The 15,460-nt window shown below is 40.9% G+C and overlaps 2 protein-coding genes across 2 annotated transcripts; one reads left to right on the top strand and one right to left on the bottom strand.

The window, feature by feature from the left end:
- Positions 1 to 815: 815 nt before the first annotated feature.
- sar1aa (secretion associated, Ras related GTPase 1Aa) lies at positions 816 to 5,964 on the top strand. The gene is made up of 7 exons (XM_083786872.1): positions 816 to 894; positions 1,609 to 1,671; positions 2,183 to 2,302; positions 2,631 to 2,696; positions 2,785 to 2,888; positions 3,309 to 3,440; positions 3,982 to 5,964. Exons 2-7 carry the CDS (start codon positions 1,614 to 1,616, stop codon positions 4,096 to 4,098), a joined length of 597 nt encoding a protein of 198 aa, XP_083642998.1. The 5' UTR covers positions 816 to 894; positions 1,609 to 1,613; the 3' UTR covers positions 4,099 to 5,964.
- A 3,620-nt stretch (positions 5,965 to 9,584) lies between these two features.
- On the bottom strand, positions 9,585 to 13,289 carry ndr2 (nodal-related 2; the record flags this gene model as incomplete). Its single annotated transcript, XM_083787472.1, has 3 exons — positions 9,585 to 9,737; positions 10,156 to 10,952; positions 12,989 to 13,289. 3 exons carry the CDS (start codon positions 13,287 to 13,289, stop codon positions 9,585 to 9,587), a joined length of 1,251 nt encoding a protein of 416 aa, XP_083643598.1.
- Positions 13,290 to 15,460: the final 2,171 nt, after the last annotated feature.

The following is a 15,460-nucleotide window of genomic DNA, read 5'->3' as shown; positions in this document are numbered from 1 at the left end:
TTACTACTGCACAGTTCTTTTCACTGCATGTTTATTTCTTCTCCAAATTAAACTGAGATAGAAGAAAGATGGAAAAGCCACAGTTGAGATTTGTGAACATTCAAAGAAGCAGTCATGATGTGACAAACACAACATGTGCATTGATCTTCTAAAGCCAGTAAAAGTACTGCATTTTTTTAAACTAAACATTTTCTAAAATAGTCTATAGACATGACGATCTACAAGCTCACAAAGCTCCCAAGCTTGTAATCTAATGTGAAGCATTGTGAGCTTGTAGATTTGCTACTTTTGTATAGATTAAGTTTACAAAAGGTACTTAATTGGTTATTGTACGTTTTATATTAGCCTAATAATCTAAATCTACAAAGTAACGTGTATAAAGTTTTCAAATAGTGGAGTAAAAAAAGGGAAATATCTGAGTTCTGGAGACAGTGCGAGTATAAAGTATTGGAAAAAAGGAAACACTCAATTACCTCAAATCTGTGTACAGTAGGCCTGCTTAGTAAATTGACAGTACATTCCATCCACTGCCCAAATTACAATGAATGGCATGATGTCAATTACAGCAGTGGTTCTCAAAGTGTGGACTCTCAGGGACCTTGGGGGGTTCTTCTAAATTGACAGTATGCAAAATACAAATGCTTCCATGTCACAGTTATGGAGGCTCTTTCTTTGACATGTAAACGTTTGAGAACCACTGGCACTGACATATACAGTATACTCTGTACAACAGTTGGTCAATGGTCATGCCATTCCCATCCACAAGGGGCCGCTACTGCACCTGCCACACGTACGGTATCTACTGAGGGACAGTCATAAGGACTGACTGTGTCCGTCCGTTTCCAAGGATACCAGAGTTAGCTTGCTAGCGGGTCGTCCACTGCTGCCATTTAGGTAAGTGAGGATTTGACAGCCAAAACCCTATTGATTATTACAATAAAAAGCCGTGGACTGCAGACACGGAATAAAAGGGCCGCGTCCCGTCAGTCACTCGCTTGCTTTGCAGACACGGTTTGTGGAGCTACAAAGTGGCTTTACCTAGCATGCTAATAATGCTACGTTGCTAGTTTGCTACTAGTCAGTTTAACGTCAGATTAATGGTAAACTCTCATGTACCGTTAATGCGATTTCACGTCTACTGCTAACTGCGTGGTCCGGGGAGTGGACCCCCACCCACCCTGAGGTCCTGGGACGGAGACGGACCTCGAGGGGGTTGCAACTTGCAAGGGGTCCCCCCCAGCCAAATGAGTTATAGCGTCGAAATCAGTTTAGCCACTTTAAACCAATATAGCCTAGTAAGCCTACTGTGTATTCGAAATGTCAACACAAATCTTATATGGTGGGTGGGGGTCCCTGGCAGGCTGGCACACATTATTGTCAGACAGAGGGGCCCAAGGGGGCATTATAATTTGTGGGGGTCCTTCAGAACCACTTGGAGTTATGCTGTGTGTTTGGCAATCAGCCAACACTTTCAATTCAAGTTATCTTAATTAATTATGTCACTATACTAATAAACACTTGATTGGATCATGTTCAGCCATTTTACATTATTTGTATCTGACATCACATGACCTCTTAACCTTTCTCATCCATCTGTTTCTCTTCCAGGCAAAATGTCATTCTTATTTGACTGGATCTACAGGGGTTTTAGTGGTGTTTTACAGTTCTTAGGTAAGCATTGTTGCCTGGCATGGCATCCAATTTCTTAATATGATGACTCTAGAGTTGCAACACCAACCATTAACAGCCCATACATCCAAACAGAAAATCCTATCCGATTGTATTAAACAACGTTAAACTCACCAAGATTGCAGCAGAACGAAAAGATTGAATTACCCTCTTTATATCTGCAAAGTTTTTGTTTCATAAAAATCTACCATAGACATTATGAGCTACTTTCTGTCAATAAATTCTGTGCAGGTGACAATTTTTGTGTTCGAGTTTGGAAGCGCTGATGGTTGATGCTGCCTAGGCTTTATTAACTAATAACACTAGTCTTTGTATGGGGGTCCCTGCTCCCTGGCACAAACCATTTTCAAATTGAGGTTGATGATGGCCAAATGCATGTTAATTTGGGGGGGGGGGGGGTCCTCCTTGACTTGAAAAAGTTGAAGAATCGTCCCGCTGCTTCTAAACCGTGCTTTAGTTTGTAAGAACATGTTTTGTGAAATCACTCATTCAGGTCTATACAAAAAGTCTGGGAAGCTGGTTTTCCTGGGCCTGGACAACGCCGGCAAAACCACACTCTTACACATGTTGAAAGACGACAGGCTGGGACAGCATGTACCCACACTACATCCAAGTAAGACCACATACATACTCACACTACATCCAAGTAAGACCTGATCTAAGGCCTATATTTCTACAAAGGTCTGATAATTATGTACCATGCATGTTCAAATCATGTACAGTATGTACTCTATCCGACCATTCCGGCCTGAAGCATACATTCATTTCTTTATTTATTTTTACATTTTGGAATGTGAATGTTCACTGTAGGGTTCAATTTTGTTATTGTATCAATTAGTATTGATCACTACAGATGCAATACATTATGTTTGGCATTAAAGGAATATATTTTAAGTAATGTCTATTCACTCACTAAGTTATCCTTTTTTTCTTGTTTTAAGCTTCTGAAGAGCTGACAATTGCTGGGATGACCTTCACAACCTTTGATTTGGGGGGCCATGTACAAGGTGAGACCTTTTTGCTGTCAGTTTATTTAGCTGTCTGTCACGAGTCACGACACACCATCATTAACGTATTTCTTCCCTATGTGTACAGCAAGACGAGTTTGGAAGAACTACCTGCCAGCCGTGAATGCAGTCGTCTTTCTCGTAGACTGCGCCGATCATGACAGACTCTCTGAGTCCAAGGTTGAACTTGATGTAAGGTTTCAACTGAACTCGCCCAAACATACGTACACCTCCCTCGGGCCTCACTGAGTATTGTGCCAATTTCACAAAATTTCCTCTGGAATGGAAGGTTCTACTAGGGGTGGTAATTTAATTTAAAAATAATCGATTTGGGGGGCACAGTTCTTTCTTCTTTTGAAAAACAATAGTGGAAACGGTGGACACTTTTGTGCTTGTAAAAGTGGTTAACCAGATTTAGCGATTTAGTCAATTAAAAAAAAAATCTACTGTGTTACAATTCTTCCCAGTAGATTCATTGATGTATAAAAAAAACATTTTACAAAATAGGTTCTCGATTGTTCAATTTATCGAAAAACTAAATGATAGACTAATCGAAAGTTGCATCCCAACATTCTACTAAGCTGCAGTCTTTCTTTCTTCCCTGGTTTGTAGGCTCTACTAGCAGACGATACCATTGTCGACGTGCCAGTGTTGGTGTTGGGGAACAAAATCGACCGGCCAGAGGCCATCAGTGAAGGCGGGCTGAGAGGAGCATTCGCTCTCGATGGTCAGGTCACTGGAAAGGTACACCTACCGTTGGAGGGATACAGGAAGAGTGGTGCACCTAAAACGGGACGTAATTTCGGTCTCCAGCACTGGATTGAAATCCAGTGCTGATTTCAATCATTTGGATTCCACGGAAGTCAGCATGTCTTCTCTTGAGAGCTTGCAGATATTAGATATCTGATTTGCAGTTAGAAGATTAGAGCATTTTAAGTGGTCAAATTAGAAATATGTTTAGAAGCATTTTCCAGAAAACCCTAATGGTCTCTGATATTTCATAAAAGCACAGGTTAAAGGCTGTGATTTATGTGAACAGCAGGAACAATATTACTAAAACGGCATCATTTTACATATTGTGTTAATTGTTTAGGGCTAGTGTGAGCTGGGGGCACCTTTCACACTGTTTCACAAATCGATGCTGGATCAACAATGGACTTGGCCATACAAATGATTTTCAGTCGTGAGATTGTAATCAATGTACTACACAGTTCACTTAGTTCTTCTAGTGGAAAAAAGCCTTGCGTTGCTTTGTTTCTCATTATGCGTGTCTGTCTGTCCGTAGGGCAACGTGTCGGCGAAGGACCTGAACAGCCGGCCACTGGAAGTGTTCATGTGTAGCGTGTTGAAGAGACAGGGTTACGGGGAAGGCTTCCGATGGCTGTCGCAGTACATCGACTGACACCTGGGAAGACGGCTCTCGCCTGAAGAAATGTGGGCACAGATTGATAGATCATTATTTTTTCATTTCCCCTTTTTCTCCCAGTTTGGTTGTTCTCGTTCGGTCAATTCCAAACGTCCCCCTTGTGCTGTGCACGCTACTCCGCTTCTTTTCACCGGGAGGATGGGGACGGATACAGTACACTCTTCTTTCCAGTTTAGCTCCCCACTGAACAGCGACCAACCTGTAGGAGTCGCTCACTAGTGCAACGACAGAGAACACTGTCCCTGCCTGGCTTTCCCTTCGTAAGGACGGACGGACGGACGCCCCCAAGCCAGATGCACCACGGAGCGGAGGAATCAAACACCTTGTCTCTGCAATGATGATGGGCAGGTACTTTACCCCGTTTTTAGCAGAGCGACACAGATTTTCTTTTCTTTCTTTCTTTTTTTCTCTCTTTTGTGGGATTGTAGTGGAAACGGTCATCCCTGCTTACTTTCCCACGTGGAAACTGAAGGCCTCGGTCGACGTCAGCGGGATCCACATTACTAATCGAGAGAGCGTTTTTGTTGTGTTCTGTATATTTAGTCAGGTTTTTAAAGGTTTCTATGCAAACTTTTAAAAGTGGTTCATGGTGAACTATCCCTACGTGTAAGATATTTAATGTAACTGCTATTCAATTTGAGTGTGATTTCCGCGCACGTTTTTAATCGAGATGCATTTGACAGGTTACACAATACTTATTACAGTGCAAGTGGTACGTTATGCAACAAATGTGGATGGTCGCTGTCGGGTGGAAAACCTTGTATGTCTGAAACTAATTCTCCTTTTCTTTCATTCAGAAGGAGATCGGTGATAGCTACTGTCTAGCAGCATACCCGTCGCTAGGTAGCACCTAGGCTGTGGTCCGTCAATGAAATGATTTCAAAACAAATCGAAAAATCAAAACTGGGACGTTAACGGCTCATTACTAAATCGTCAGACTCGCTACCTCGCCGTTACAATATTAACTAACTTAAGACGGCAGCTAAATTAGCTTTAGCCGATTTTGCTTCTGGTTCATATTGAGGTGAATTTTGGTGGTCTTCAAAATCAAAGTCCCAGCTGCATACGGTAGCAGCGAAGGGACTACAGTAAATTAGATAATACATTGGTTAAATATTTATAAAGCCCACAGACGGACTTAATCACTTTCACTTAAATATTTTTTAACAGGAGATCTACAACTAGCTTTTGACTATTTTTACTACTTTTGTGTGACACTGTTTAACAAAGTAGGTCATTTATTTACTTTAAAAAAAATGAAATATGGACATACTGTACAAGGTTTCTGCCCAACAGCGTGTGAGATTGTGCCACATTTAAAATGAAGGATGATTAGTTATGATGGAAAGTACAATGGCTTTGGTACCACCAGCTTACCATTGCCGAGAGTAGAAGTTGATTAATTTGACCAAATTCCGCAGGTGAAAATTAAATGCAAACAATGGGTCCATTGTTTTGTTACCACAGCAGGTTCCCTTATCCAGTTGTCTACGCAATACCCCCAGCCAAAGGTATGTGCAATCTCTGCTCATGACTTTAAAAAGCTAGGTGAAGAGAAGTGTGCGTTAGCAAATCTTTCAGGAGAAGTGCAAAATATATTACTGTTATATACAGTGTTGAATAGACATTACTCCGGGGTCTTCAATAGGGGGTCCGTGACCCCCTACAGGGCCATCAGTGTTACTACAGGGCAGGTCAGAGGGGGCACCAAATATTTGTGTGATGTTTTTTGTTTTACATGAACCACTTGAACCTCAGCATCCCTATTCTGGGGAGAACATTAACCAAAAATTGTGCTGCAAGGCGAAATAGGTTTGGGGTACATGGGGGGGGGGGGGGGGGGGACGGACGGACCATGTACAAAGTGAAAGGTCAAGTTTACTATTGAAGGTTTAAGTGGTTAAATGTCTTAAAATACACATTCATGATTGTGCTGTCAAACAAGTGTATGAAGCTTACAGTATCTGCTACACAAGTATGTAGTACTCTCAGCTAGGGGGTCCTTGGGTTGACAAATGTTGAAGTTGCATTAGACTGACTTAAGATCCACAAGCTCACAATGCTTTGTGATTGTGATCTTTTGAAGGTTATTAATTGGGGGGCGGGGACTTAAATGTAAAAAAAAAGAACACCGCTCATCTGCTGAAAAAACTTAAGTAAGGTGCTGGAGTCACAAATGGATAATGAAGAAAAAATAAGGGGGAGTAAAGGGGGGGACGGGGACTTATAAAGTGGATAATATCGTTGCTGTCTTTTTTTTTTTTTGCATAAATCAGTGCTATTGGACACCCTTTACATCTGTGTTGGTTACACAAATATTGAACATGCAAGTAATTGACTATTTATAAAGTCACTATCAACTTTCATGAGGCAGTATTGCTTTGTTTTAAATATATATTATGTTTTCTTCATTTCCTGAAAAATACATTTTTAATTTCCTGAAAAATTAATCTTTTTGGAGTTAGTAGGTTTCTTCCCAACAGCAGCGATTTCATTTTGGTACATAGAAGGACCATTTTTATTTGCCAGTTTTGTGTACCAAAGATCTCCACCTGGAAGAAGGGTTATCTTCGATATACTATTGATACTGGGAATATATTAGAAAATCAGATATGAAGATAGTAGTCATATAAGTAAGCAATAACCTGAAAACAATACAGACCATAGTCTATATATAGTATATTGTACCAGGAATGATCTTACACAGCATTTAGCGAAATTATAGAAGATATTGTTTTGACACTTGATACGTTTGTTACCTTTTTCACCAGTTTGGATTTCCGTTGGTCAGAGATATTTCATCGCATGGTAGTAGCACTTTGTCCAAGATCTGCATTAATTATCTGTTTTGATTGTTTTGAAGTTGCGATCAAAGAGCTGTAAGTTATTGTGAGCAAAATTCACGCCATCTCCTAAGCTTGAAATGCTGCTAGTTAATGTACTTTTTGACTGTCTGTACGTGTACGGACATGAGAGTGCACTTGTAAACACCGAATTGGATCACATACAAACTGAGAAATATTATTCAGGATACTTGAGTATTCAACTTTTTATGTTGGAGTTACATACCATTTTCTGTGACTCGGATAAATGTATGCATTTATGAAAATGGAGTATCTGCATATGTACATTAGGCCTGATTGCAATGGTTCGAGATAATCCCAATTATTTTTGCATAATCACCAGATTCTTTATAATCTGTTGTTGGAAAATAGTGTAAATAGCTACAAGCTCACTGGCTATTTTAGCTATTTTTCACAAAAAAATGGAAATATAAAATTATGAAATATATATGGCCTGTTTTAAGACATAATGCATTATTTATTTTTGGTCATTGGTACTGTTCATTGAAAGTCATCTCTGTGTGTATTTAACTTATTTGTTATATCTGCCCTGTGCATTCTCTGTTTACAAAGCCTAAGAATGTAAAAGAAGAAAGAAATGTAATTTGTATTCATAATATGTTTTCAATGTTCAATGCCAAAAAACACAATTAAATCGTTAATCACACATTTGTATGACATTCCTCTTTCAGCTTGTGATCAATTTAGGAGTCCTTGAAATGTTTGAGAACCACTGCTCTCCCAGTATCGGGTTGGGGTGCAGTAACTATATTCTTGAGGCAAAATTGGACAGCAGTGGTCAGGGGTATAGTGGCAGTGAGCTTCCCAGGTCAATCCTGGGCATGGTACATGAGAACAAATGAGGACAGCGCCCCCCAAAGGCTAACACTAGAATTAAACACTGGGCTTTCAGGTCATTCACTCCAGCCTTGTGCTGTGGAATTGTGCAGGAAAATTCATGTATTCACTAAAATTCATACAAATAGATAAACAAAAAAACATTGTATAAACTTTACTTAATATTTATTTGTATTATAGCATTTACAATTCTCCATTTTGAAATTGAGAGAACATCAGTGATTCTGCTGTGACTCACTGGGTAACTGACTAAAAATGTAATCCTCAGATCAGAATAGTCCGGCTTGAGTTGCAACCTCATGGTTCTTTAATAATTAGTATGCCAAGATTTCAGCAATGTTGACAGGTTGATGTGAATTCTATTTGTCACTGCAGGTTTAACCCTCTAACACCCGCATTAATTTCTACTTGCAAAAAATAGATTTCAACCTTACTACTACTTTGTACTACTAGGACTGACACTAAAACATATGTTAAAAAAAATAAAAAAATAAAGTTTGATGGAAAATTTATAATAATTATATAATAATTATATAATAATATAAAAAAATCATAATTTACATTTGGGGGATATCTTTCACAATAATGAATAAAACATGTTCTAGACATTCTAATGATAACAAAAAAACATATATTACAATTATTTTACCTACTTTTATTAGGGTAAAGGTCAAAAGTCTTAGGTTAAAAAATGTTCAAAATCACACAGAGTCCAGACATTTTTAATTTGTGTGAATTTCAGCCTCTGTGGGGGGTATTTATATGCAAATATCATGACCAATGTCATTGAAATGACATTGCAATGAACATCACTGATGACATTTAGGTGAAAAAAGAACAGAAAAAAATTATAATAATTTAGTAATTAAATAAAATAAAATTGTTGCTAAAAAGCAACGCTGGGTGTTAGAGGGTTAAGAATAATCTATTTTATTAACTACCAGTATGTACAGAGTGGTAATGACAACACATTATATAGTTTTTCCTGTTCTCGTTCATTTATAGACGTGATTCTTAATCTTAACAGTGGCATAGACTATAGGTGGGAGTGGAGAGAGTGAAACTTGAATAGTCATTCTTATACACTCTCACATTGGGCTAATAGGACATTAAACTGCCTTTTTAGCATGGGACCCTGGTGGACCCCACATTGAGAACCACTGATTAATAAACGGACGATTCAATAAAAGACAGATTCTGTCAAATGTACATAAATATCCACACATTTTATTATTTACAATATAATCAATTTACATTTACACAAGTAGATATATAATGTTTATAGTATACACGAGAAACGGTGCTCATTTAATGAGCAATATCACCATTTCATTGTAACTAGTTTACATAAATTAAATGGCTAAATGTATTCAAGGCATAAGGAGTTTAATTACCACAATTAACTGTGACAAATGAACAATATTAAAAGGAGGCTGATGGTTTTCAATTTATGTCATAACAAGTATAAAATAGAATACCCTCGCGAGTCGCTATACACACCATATAATTCACATAAGAAATTAACTAATTTCTGTACATACAAGTTGATACAACCCCTATAATCTTAGACGGTGACAATTATTAAAGAGCTTTTTTTCTGTTTTAAGTGTTCCCTTTTCGTTCGGTTGTTCTCTCAAGTTGCCGACACAAAATCCACGTGGCGACAGCACAACGACACGACACGGTCGTGCGACAAAATATGAATCGGGCGTAATGTCACTGAGCACCAAATTCCAGTCGCTGGTGGGAGTGGTGTCGCCGTCACTGGCAGCCACACTCATCCACAATCATGTCTTCGTGGTGTCGAAGGAGCATCTCTCCGTTCTCAAAGTACAGCATGCTTAAGGGGCTCATTTTGGTCGGGGCACAGCAGGGCGATGACACTCTGTCCGGGTGGTAGTGTTTCAGAAGACTCTAGAAGAGGGAGGAGATCACATACAGGGGGTTATGTTTGGCAAAATGTAGCTATTTTGTGTTGTATAATTTGTAATCTGCCATGTAATGAAAGCTTGGGTGTTTTTAGTTGGTTATTCATTTGATCATTGTTTGTGAACTGTCATGTCGGTTCATTGTCATCGTCTATGTAAAATGAAAGTAAAAGTGTGAAGTCCATATGGGCTGGGCTTCCTTGGAAGCATTAAATACAGAAACATCAATCAGTCATGTAGATTATCATAAAAAATATTTCATTCATAAAGACTTGAAGATAACGTAATCTCCAAAGGATACAAAGTCATGCCCCAGGGATGCTAGGGTGCTTGTAGTTAAAGTAGTATAGTTAATGCTCCCTGTGGGGGAATTTCAGGCGTAAACATTTTGTGCACATGCTCACCTGCATATAAGCATGATTTGTGGGATTCAGGTCCTCTCCGAGAGGACTAGGACAAGTCCCCTCACAGCGGTAGGCGTTGTATCTTTTGGGGAAGATGATCCACGATCCCCAGCCGATGTGATTAAAGTCTACTTGCAAATCAACTCTGCGGCAGAGAGACTCTTCGTTCCCTCGCTTGGACACCTGCGGCCCTCGGATCGTGTGCTCTTTCTGCCCCCTTTTGCTTCTGTGCCTTTTTGGACGCCTGGCTTTTTTAACTTCAGTCGGGGACAAGAACTTGGATTGTTCCGCCGTGTGCAGGAGGCTGGCCTTGGCCTTTGAGCTCTCGCTCGACCCCGTGTGCGAGAAGACGACCAGCAAAGCCCTCTCGCTCATGCTCGGCTCTCTCATGGCGCTCAGCAGATGAGCCGTTGACGGATCGGGCGGCATCGCCAGACCCCTCTTCTTCACGCCCGTCTTCCTCTTTCTCAACACCCGCTTGTTGCGGCTCCTGGACGCCCGTTTCCCTTCCATCCAGCTCGCCAGAGGGCCCGTGGTGTTGAACACTCTCCAGTTGTGCGACGAGGTCATCATGGAAGAGGCGGGGAGCAGTCCGACCAGCTGGCGCTCCTCCTGGCAGGCCCAGCGCGCGCGGCACGGGCGCTCGTGCTGGTGGTAGATCTCCACGGAGAGGTTGGCGGCGTCGCCCGCCGTCCGCGGGAGCCTGATCCTGAGCTCCGCCGCCTGGATCTGCTCGTCGGCCAGCAGCGCGTGGAGGTCGAAGGTCGCGATCCAGCGTCCGTGTCTCCGTGTCAGACCTATAATGGAAATGGAGAGAAAGAAACGTTTGCTTTAGATACAGTGGTTCTCAACCTGTGGGTCTGGACCCCCCAGGGGGGTTTTGGGGGGGCCACCAGATGACAGTGAAGTGTCAATTTAAGGACTAATTGCGAGTTGTTGTGAGCTTGTAGAGCAGCTGTTTTCACAATATAATATGTAATGTCTCAACTCCTACAATTCCAAGTGCTTGTCAGGGTGTGTGTGTGTGTGTGTGTGTGTGGGGGGGGGGGGGTGTGTCGGGGGGGGGGGGGGTCCCCAGATGGCAAGTGACAATTTATGGACCTTTTTAATATCTTACAAAAAACTAATTGGGGAAAAAATTAAAAATAAAAGACCATTGATCAAAAGTAATCATCAAACTATATTATAATGACAAATGTCAAATATTGGCTAAATTGTCAAATAGAAGAAAGGGGTATTTATTTTGGTTGCAAGGCGCTGTAGATCTGCTATTTTCATAATTTTAGTAAAACTAATTTGATTTGAATGCCTCAACTTTTTTGAGGGGCGCTAGCCTCTTACACAAACAGGTCACAGCCTGAAAGGTTGCAACCACAGCCACTGCATGCTTTAGAACAGACTGTACATGTATTCAGCCGACAATTAAATCCACTATCAACAGTCTGTATACCTATCCATTAATTGGATGTATAGACTATATATGGCCAGACTCTTATCTTATCCCATTTGATCCTTATCTCTGACTCTGAACCTCATTGTTGCTGATCAATAAGTCATTTATCTTATCTTATCACACATCTTGTAAAGTCTATAGTCGAATTAGGCTTGATAAACAATGAATTATTCGGTTAACAATAACTCATAAAAGGCTGTGCTTTATCGAAACTGACCGCCTGATTAAGATTATACGGATTCAAATAAAATTCCAATCACACTTTGCAGCATATAGCAACTGCTTTACATATTAAGACACCAGGCCAGATGTAAATCAGTGGTAGCCTAATACTCATTCAAAGAAACGGGTGTGGTGGGCTACTTAATTAATGAAAAAAGATTAAAGGATGTTATAAATACGTTTTTCTACGGCATTGTTCGGTGTATATTGGGGGCTATTCGTTCTCTCTGTTGATCAAAGGTGCAAGGGATGGCCCATTCGCGACGACGGGGGTGCGTGGCCTGGCCTGCACGACCCCTCTTGCAAAGCATGAACTAATCTACTCATGTCAAACACTGTCGAAAACCAATCGTTTAACACGTCCTTGAGCCTTCTGGAGGCTTCTGCATATCCTCGCTCAAACAAATAGGTAAGAACTCTAACACCTAGAAGTGATGTGAAATTGGATTCGGTCCCCCAGTGGCACAGCGCATCAATGTTTAAATCCCCTTGCTTGCCGAGGGGTCGGGCTCTAATCTAATCAAGGGACGTGTGAAAAGAAGTAAAGGGAAGTTGTTTATTTGCGTTAACAAGAGATTTGTATAGGGGATGTCTGGCCACGATATCTAATCAACATCGCCCGTTTAAAGAAGAAGCTGGTTTGCTTTGAGAATTAGAGAATTAGTAAACCAGTCTTTTCACACGCTGATCCCCACCTTGGTGCCCAAATGGATGTGGATTGGAGGCCGCTGAGGTCGTCTGGACTGTGGAACGCTGATCTGACAGCACATGCTGCCAGCCAGGTCTGATCAGGCTTACAAAAAACATCTAACATTTAGCCCAATATATCCCTTTAAATGTTATGGGCTTTGTGTCTGTCTGTGCCGGATGCACATAACCCCAGGAATATAAAGTAAAATCGGTCTAGGCATATTATTCATACGCATTTGAAAACAGCCTACACATGTTCTGCATGTTGGATAGTAGCCTATGGCTACGTGGCTCCCAATGTTTTGTACCCATCATATTGATATGTTATCTAATAATAATAATAGGCTATACACAATATAGGCCACACAATCCAGCACCATTGGGTTCAACCATTCAACTCGAAATATCAGATAACTGAACCAAAACATTGAGACTTTAGACTATACGGCTATACAAGTATATACTTACTTTTGGCCATTACACTTTTGACAGTGTCTGCTTGCTTTGTGACGGTTTGCTCCAAATAATCCATACTAGGTCGAGATACATTAGACTTGAAATTCCTGTAGAGGTCCATCATGTAGGACGGCAGGTGGTATCCAGTAGAAGTACGGTCCATCATAGCGAAGGGGTGGTGGTGGTGCAGCGCCCGGGCAGCATTGTGAAGCCCCTCCCGTGACGCTGTCCTGTGCTGGACCCCTTGGGCCATGAGCAGGATGAGCAGAGAGGATGCGTGCAGCACTACACCCAGGACTCCGAATGACCGCATGATGTTATAGTTTCAAGGAAGCCACGTTTAATGACAAATTCCAGTCGGGAGAGATTAGGTGGTCTTATATATATACCCCCCCCCCCCCCCCCGCCCACCCCTTGCATATTAACAAGTAGCTGAGAACATTAAAGGAAATTGACGTGAGTCCTCAAGACTTGTGACATGACAGGTCATCATCCATTCAGTTGCTAATGAGATGCCCGCATCATGGCATGCACATGAGGGCAACTTCTTTTAGCCTCAATTGCTCTTAATTCTTCGGCCTCGATTGTTAGCCTTTCCCAAAGAAAGAGTTGCACGCATAACAACAATAATAAAATTATGTCAGGCAACATTTTCATGTCAATAAGGACATAGGCTACTGTATATCTAGGCTCATTTATTTGGCCAGAACCCCAACCCCAAGACATTGTGCCATGGACCCAGATTTCTGTATATAATATTTCACCCCACATTCTCAAAAATAAATTAAAATGTAGCAGATCTACAAGTTCATGGTAGATCAGATTATTATTATTATTATTTCTAGTACATCATTGTGTTTTTTAACTTTAGTGGAGTAGGCTATTTCCAATTTTCAATAGGCCTAGCCTACTTATACTCCACTACATCTCTGAAGACAATATTGCAGCTGGCTATAGCCTTTAATCCACTACAATTATTTGAAAACGTTATTTAGCCTACTATAGTTACTTTGTAGCTGTAGATTATTATTATTGTTACAAAACATACTTCAGCCATTTGAAAATAGCCGATCTACAAGCTCACAACGTGCAGCCAGACGCATTGTGAGCTTGTAGATCTGATAGTTTCAAAATAAATGTATACATTGTATAGGCTACTGTACTGTACAGTTGAAAACTTGTGAAATGGGACATTCTGTATAGGTAAAGAGTGGCCTAATTTCTACTTTTGGTATACAAGTACATTTTGAGTATTTTAAATTGCAGTATTGATACTTCACTAAAGTTATAAAAGGGTATTTTTCCCCACAAGGGTTTATTTATAATAATAATAATGGTTGTTATAGAATAGATAGATTGGGGGATGAGAGAAGCAAACAGGGCTTCTTCTGTACGGAGCCAAGTGCGCATGCTCCGCCCGTTCCTTACAGATAGTGGAAATCCTTTCCTTCTACTGTTTCTGGAGAAAAAAAGGACATAATAGAAAAGCCAGTGGACTGTGCTTTGCCACGGCAGTGCATCTAAAAATATCTTGCACCAGGACACACAGTGACACATAAGTCGTGTTTTTCTCGTTAGAACAAGCCACGTTTCTACGCCCCCCGAGTGCTGAAATGGTGAGTATTGTAACTGTGAAGTTGTTTCCCGTGTGCGTGCGTGTGTGTGTGTGCTTCGCATCGCAGTCGCACACCACGTATCGGTGGATGGTGGTGGAAGGGAAAATAAAGTTTTAGTTGATTGACGACACATTTTTGAGCGACTTGTGATCATTTTTCGTCGACACGAGTGACGTGGTGCGTGTTACGAGGCTTTAAACGGCTAAAACGGTTGTTTTCATGATGTGTATTTTGTGTGTGCGCGCGCTTGTCTGTGCATGTGCTTGGCAGTGGGGCACCCCCATCATTGCCTCCTTTCTTCTTGAGGTTTTTACTGGGTGAGGAAACTGCATGTTCAAAGATGTCACTGCTGCTGCTGCTGTTGTCGGCCTGTAGATTTCCTTGTGGGTCGTGGTGGACGGGAGCCCCAGTCTCTGTCTCTCACATGGCATGATGAGATGGAAATGCTTTTGATAATTTCCTTTTATAATAACCTATGGCACGCATCAAGAGTCAAGACACGTGTGTTGTTGTTGTTTTTTAGCAAATGCAAATTAACAGTCGGAAAACGAAAAGGCTTTAGTAAAGACGAATGCCTCTTGTGTTGGACATTGATTGATTGAACATTTTATTTGCAGTTTGTAGAATGGGTACAGTTCAATGAAAGTACAGGTCAATACAAAAACTGCTAAGAGGATAAAACCAGAAAAAGCACTAAAGACTTGTTTACATCAGGGACCAGTCCTCCAAAAGTCAGCCAGTCAGTCGTCACCCACAGTCATGAAACATCAAATAACATAAATAATAAATAACAACATGGTTCTCAACAGTCAACATCCAGTCCGGGGACCACCAGCTGGTCCAAATGGATGTGTGTGTGTGTGTCTGT

Source organism: Protomyctophum parallelum (assembly GCF_964188405.1).
Source record: "Protomyctophum parallelum genome assembly, chromosome: 17".
NCBI classification, from domain to species: domain Eukaryota; kingdom Metazoa; phylum Chordata; class Actinopteri; order Myctophiformes; family Myctophidae; genus Protomyctophum; species Protomyctophum parallelum.
Note: the sequence above shows the minus strand (reverse complement) of the source record. Positions and strands in the feature narration are given on the sequence as shown.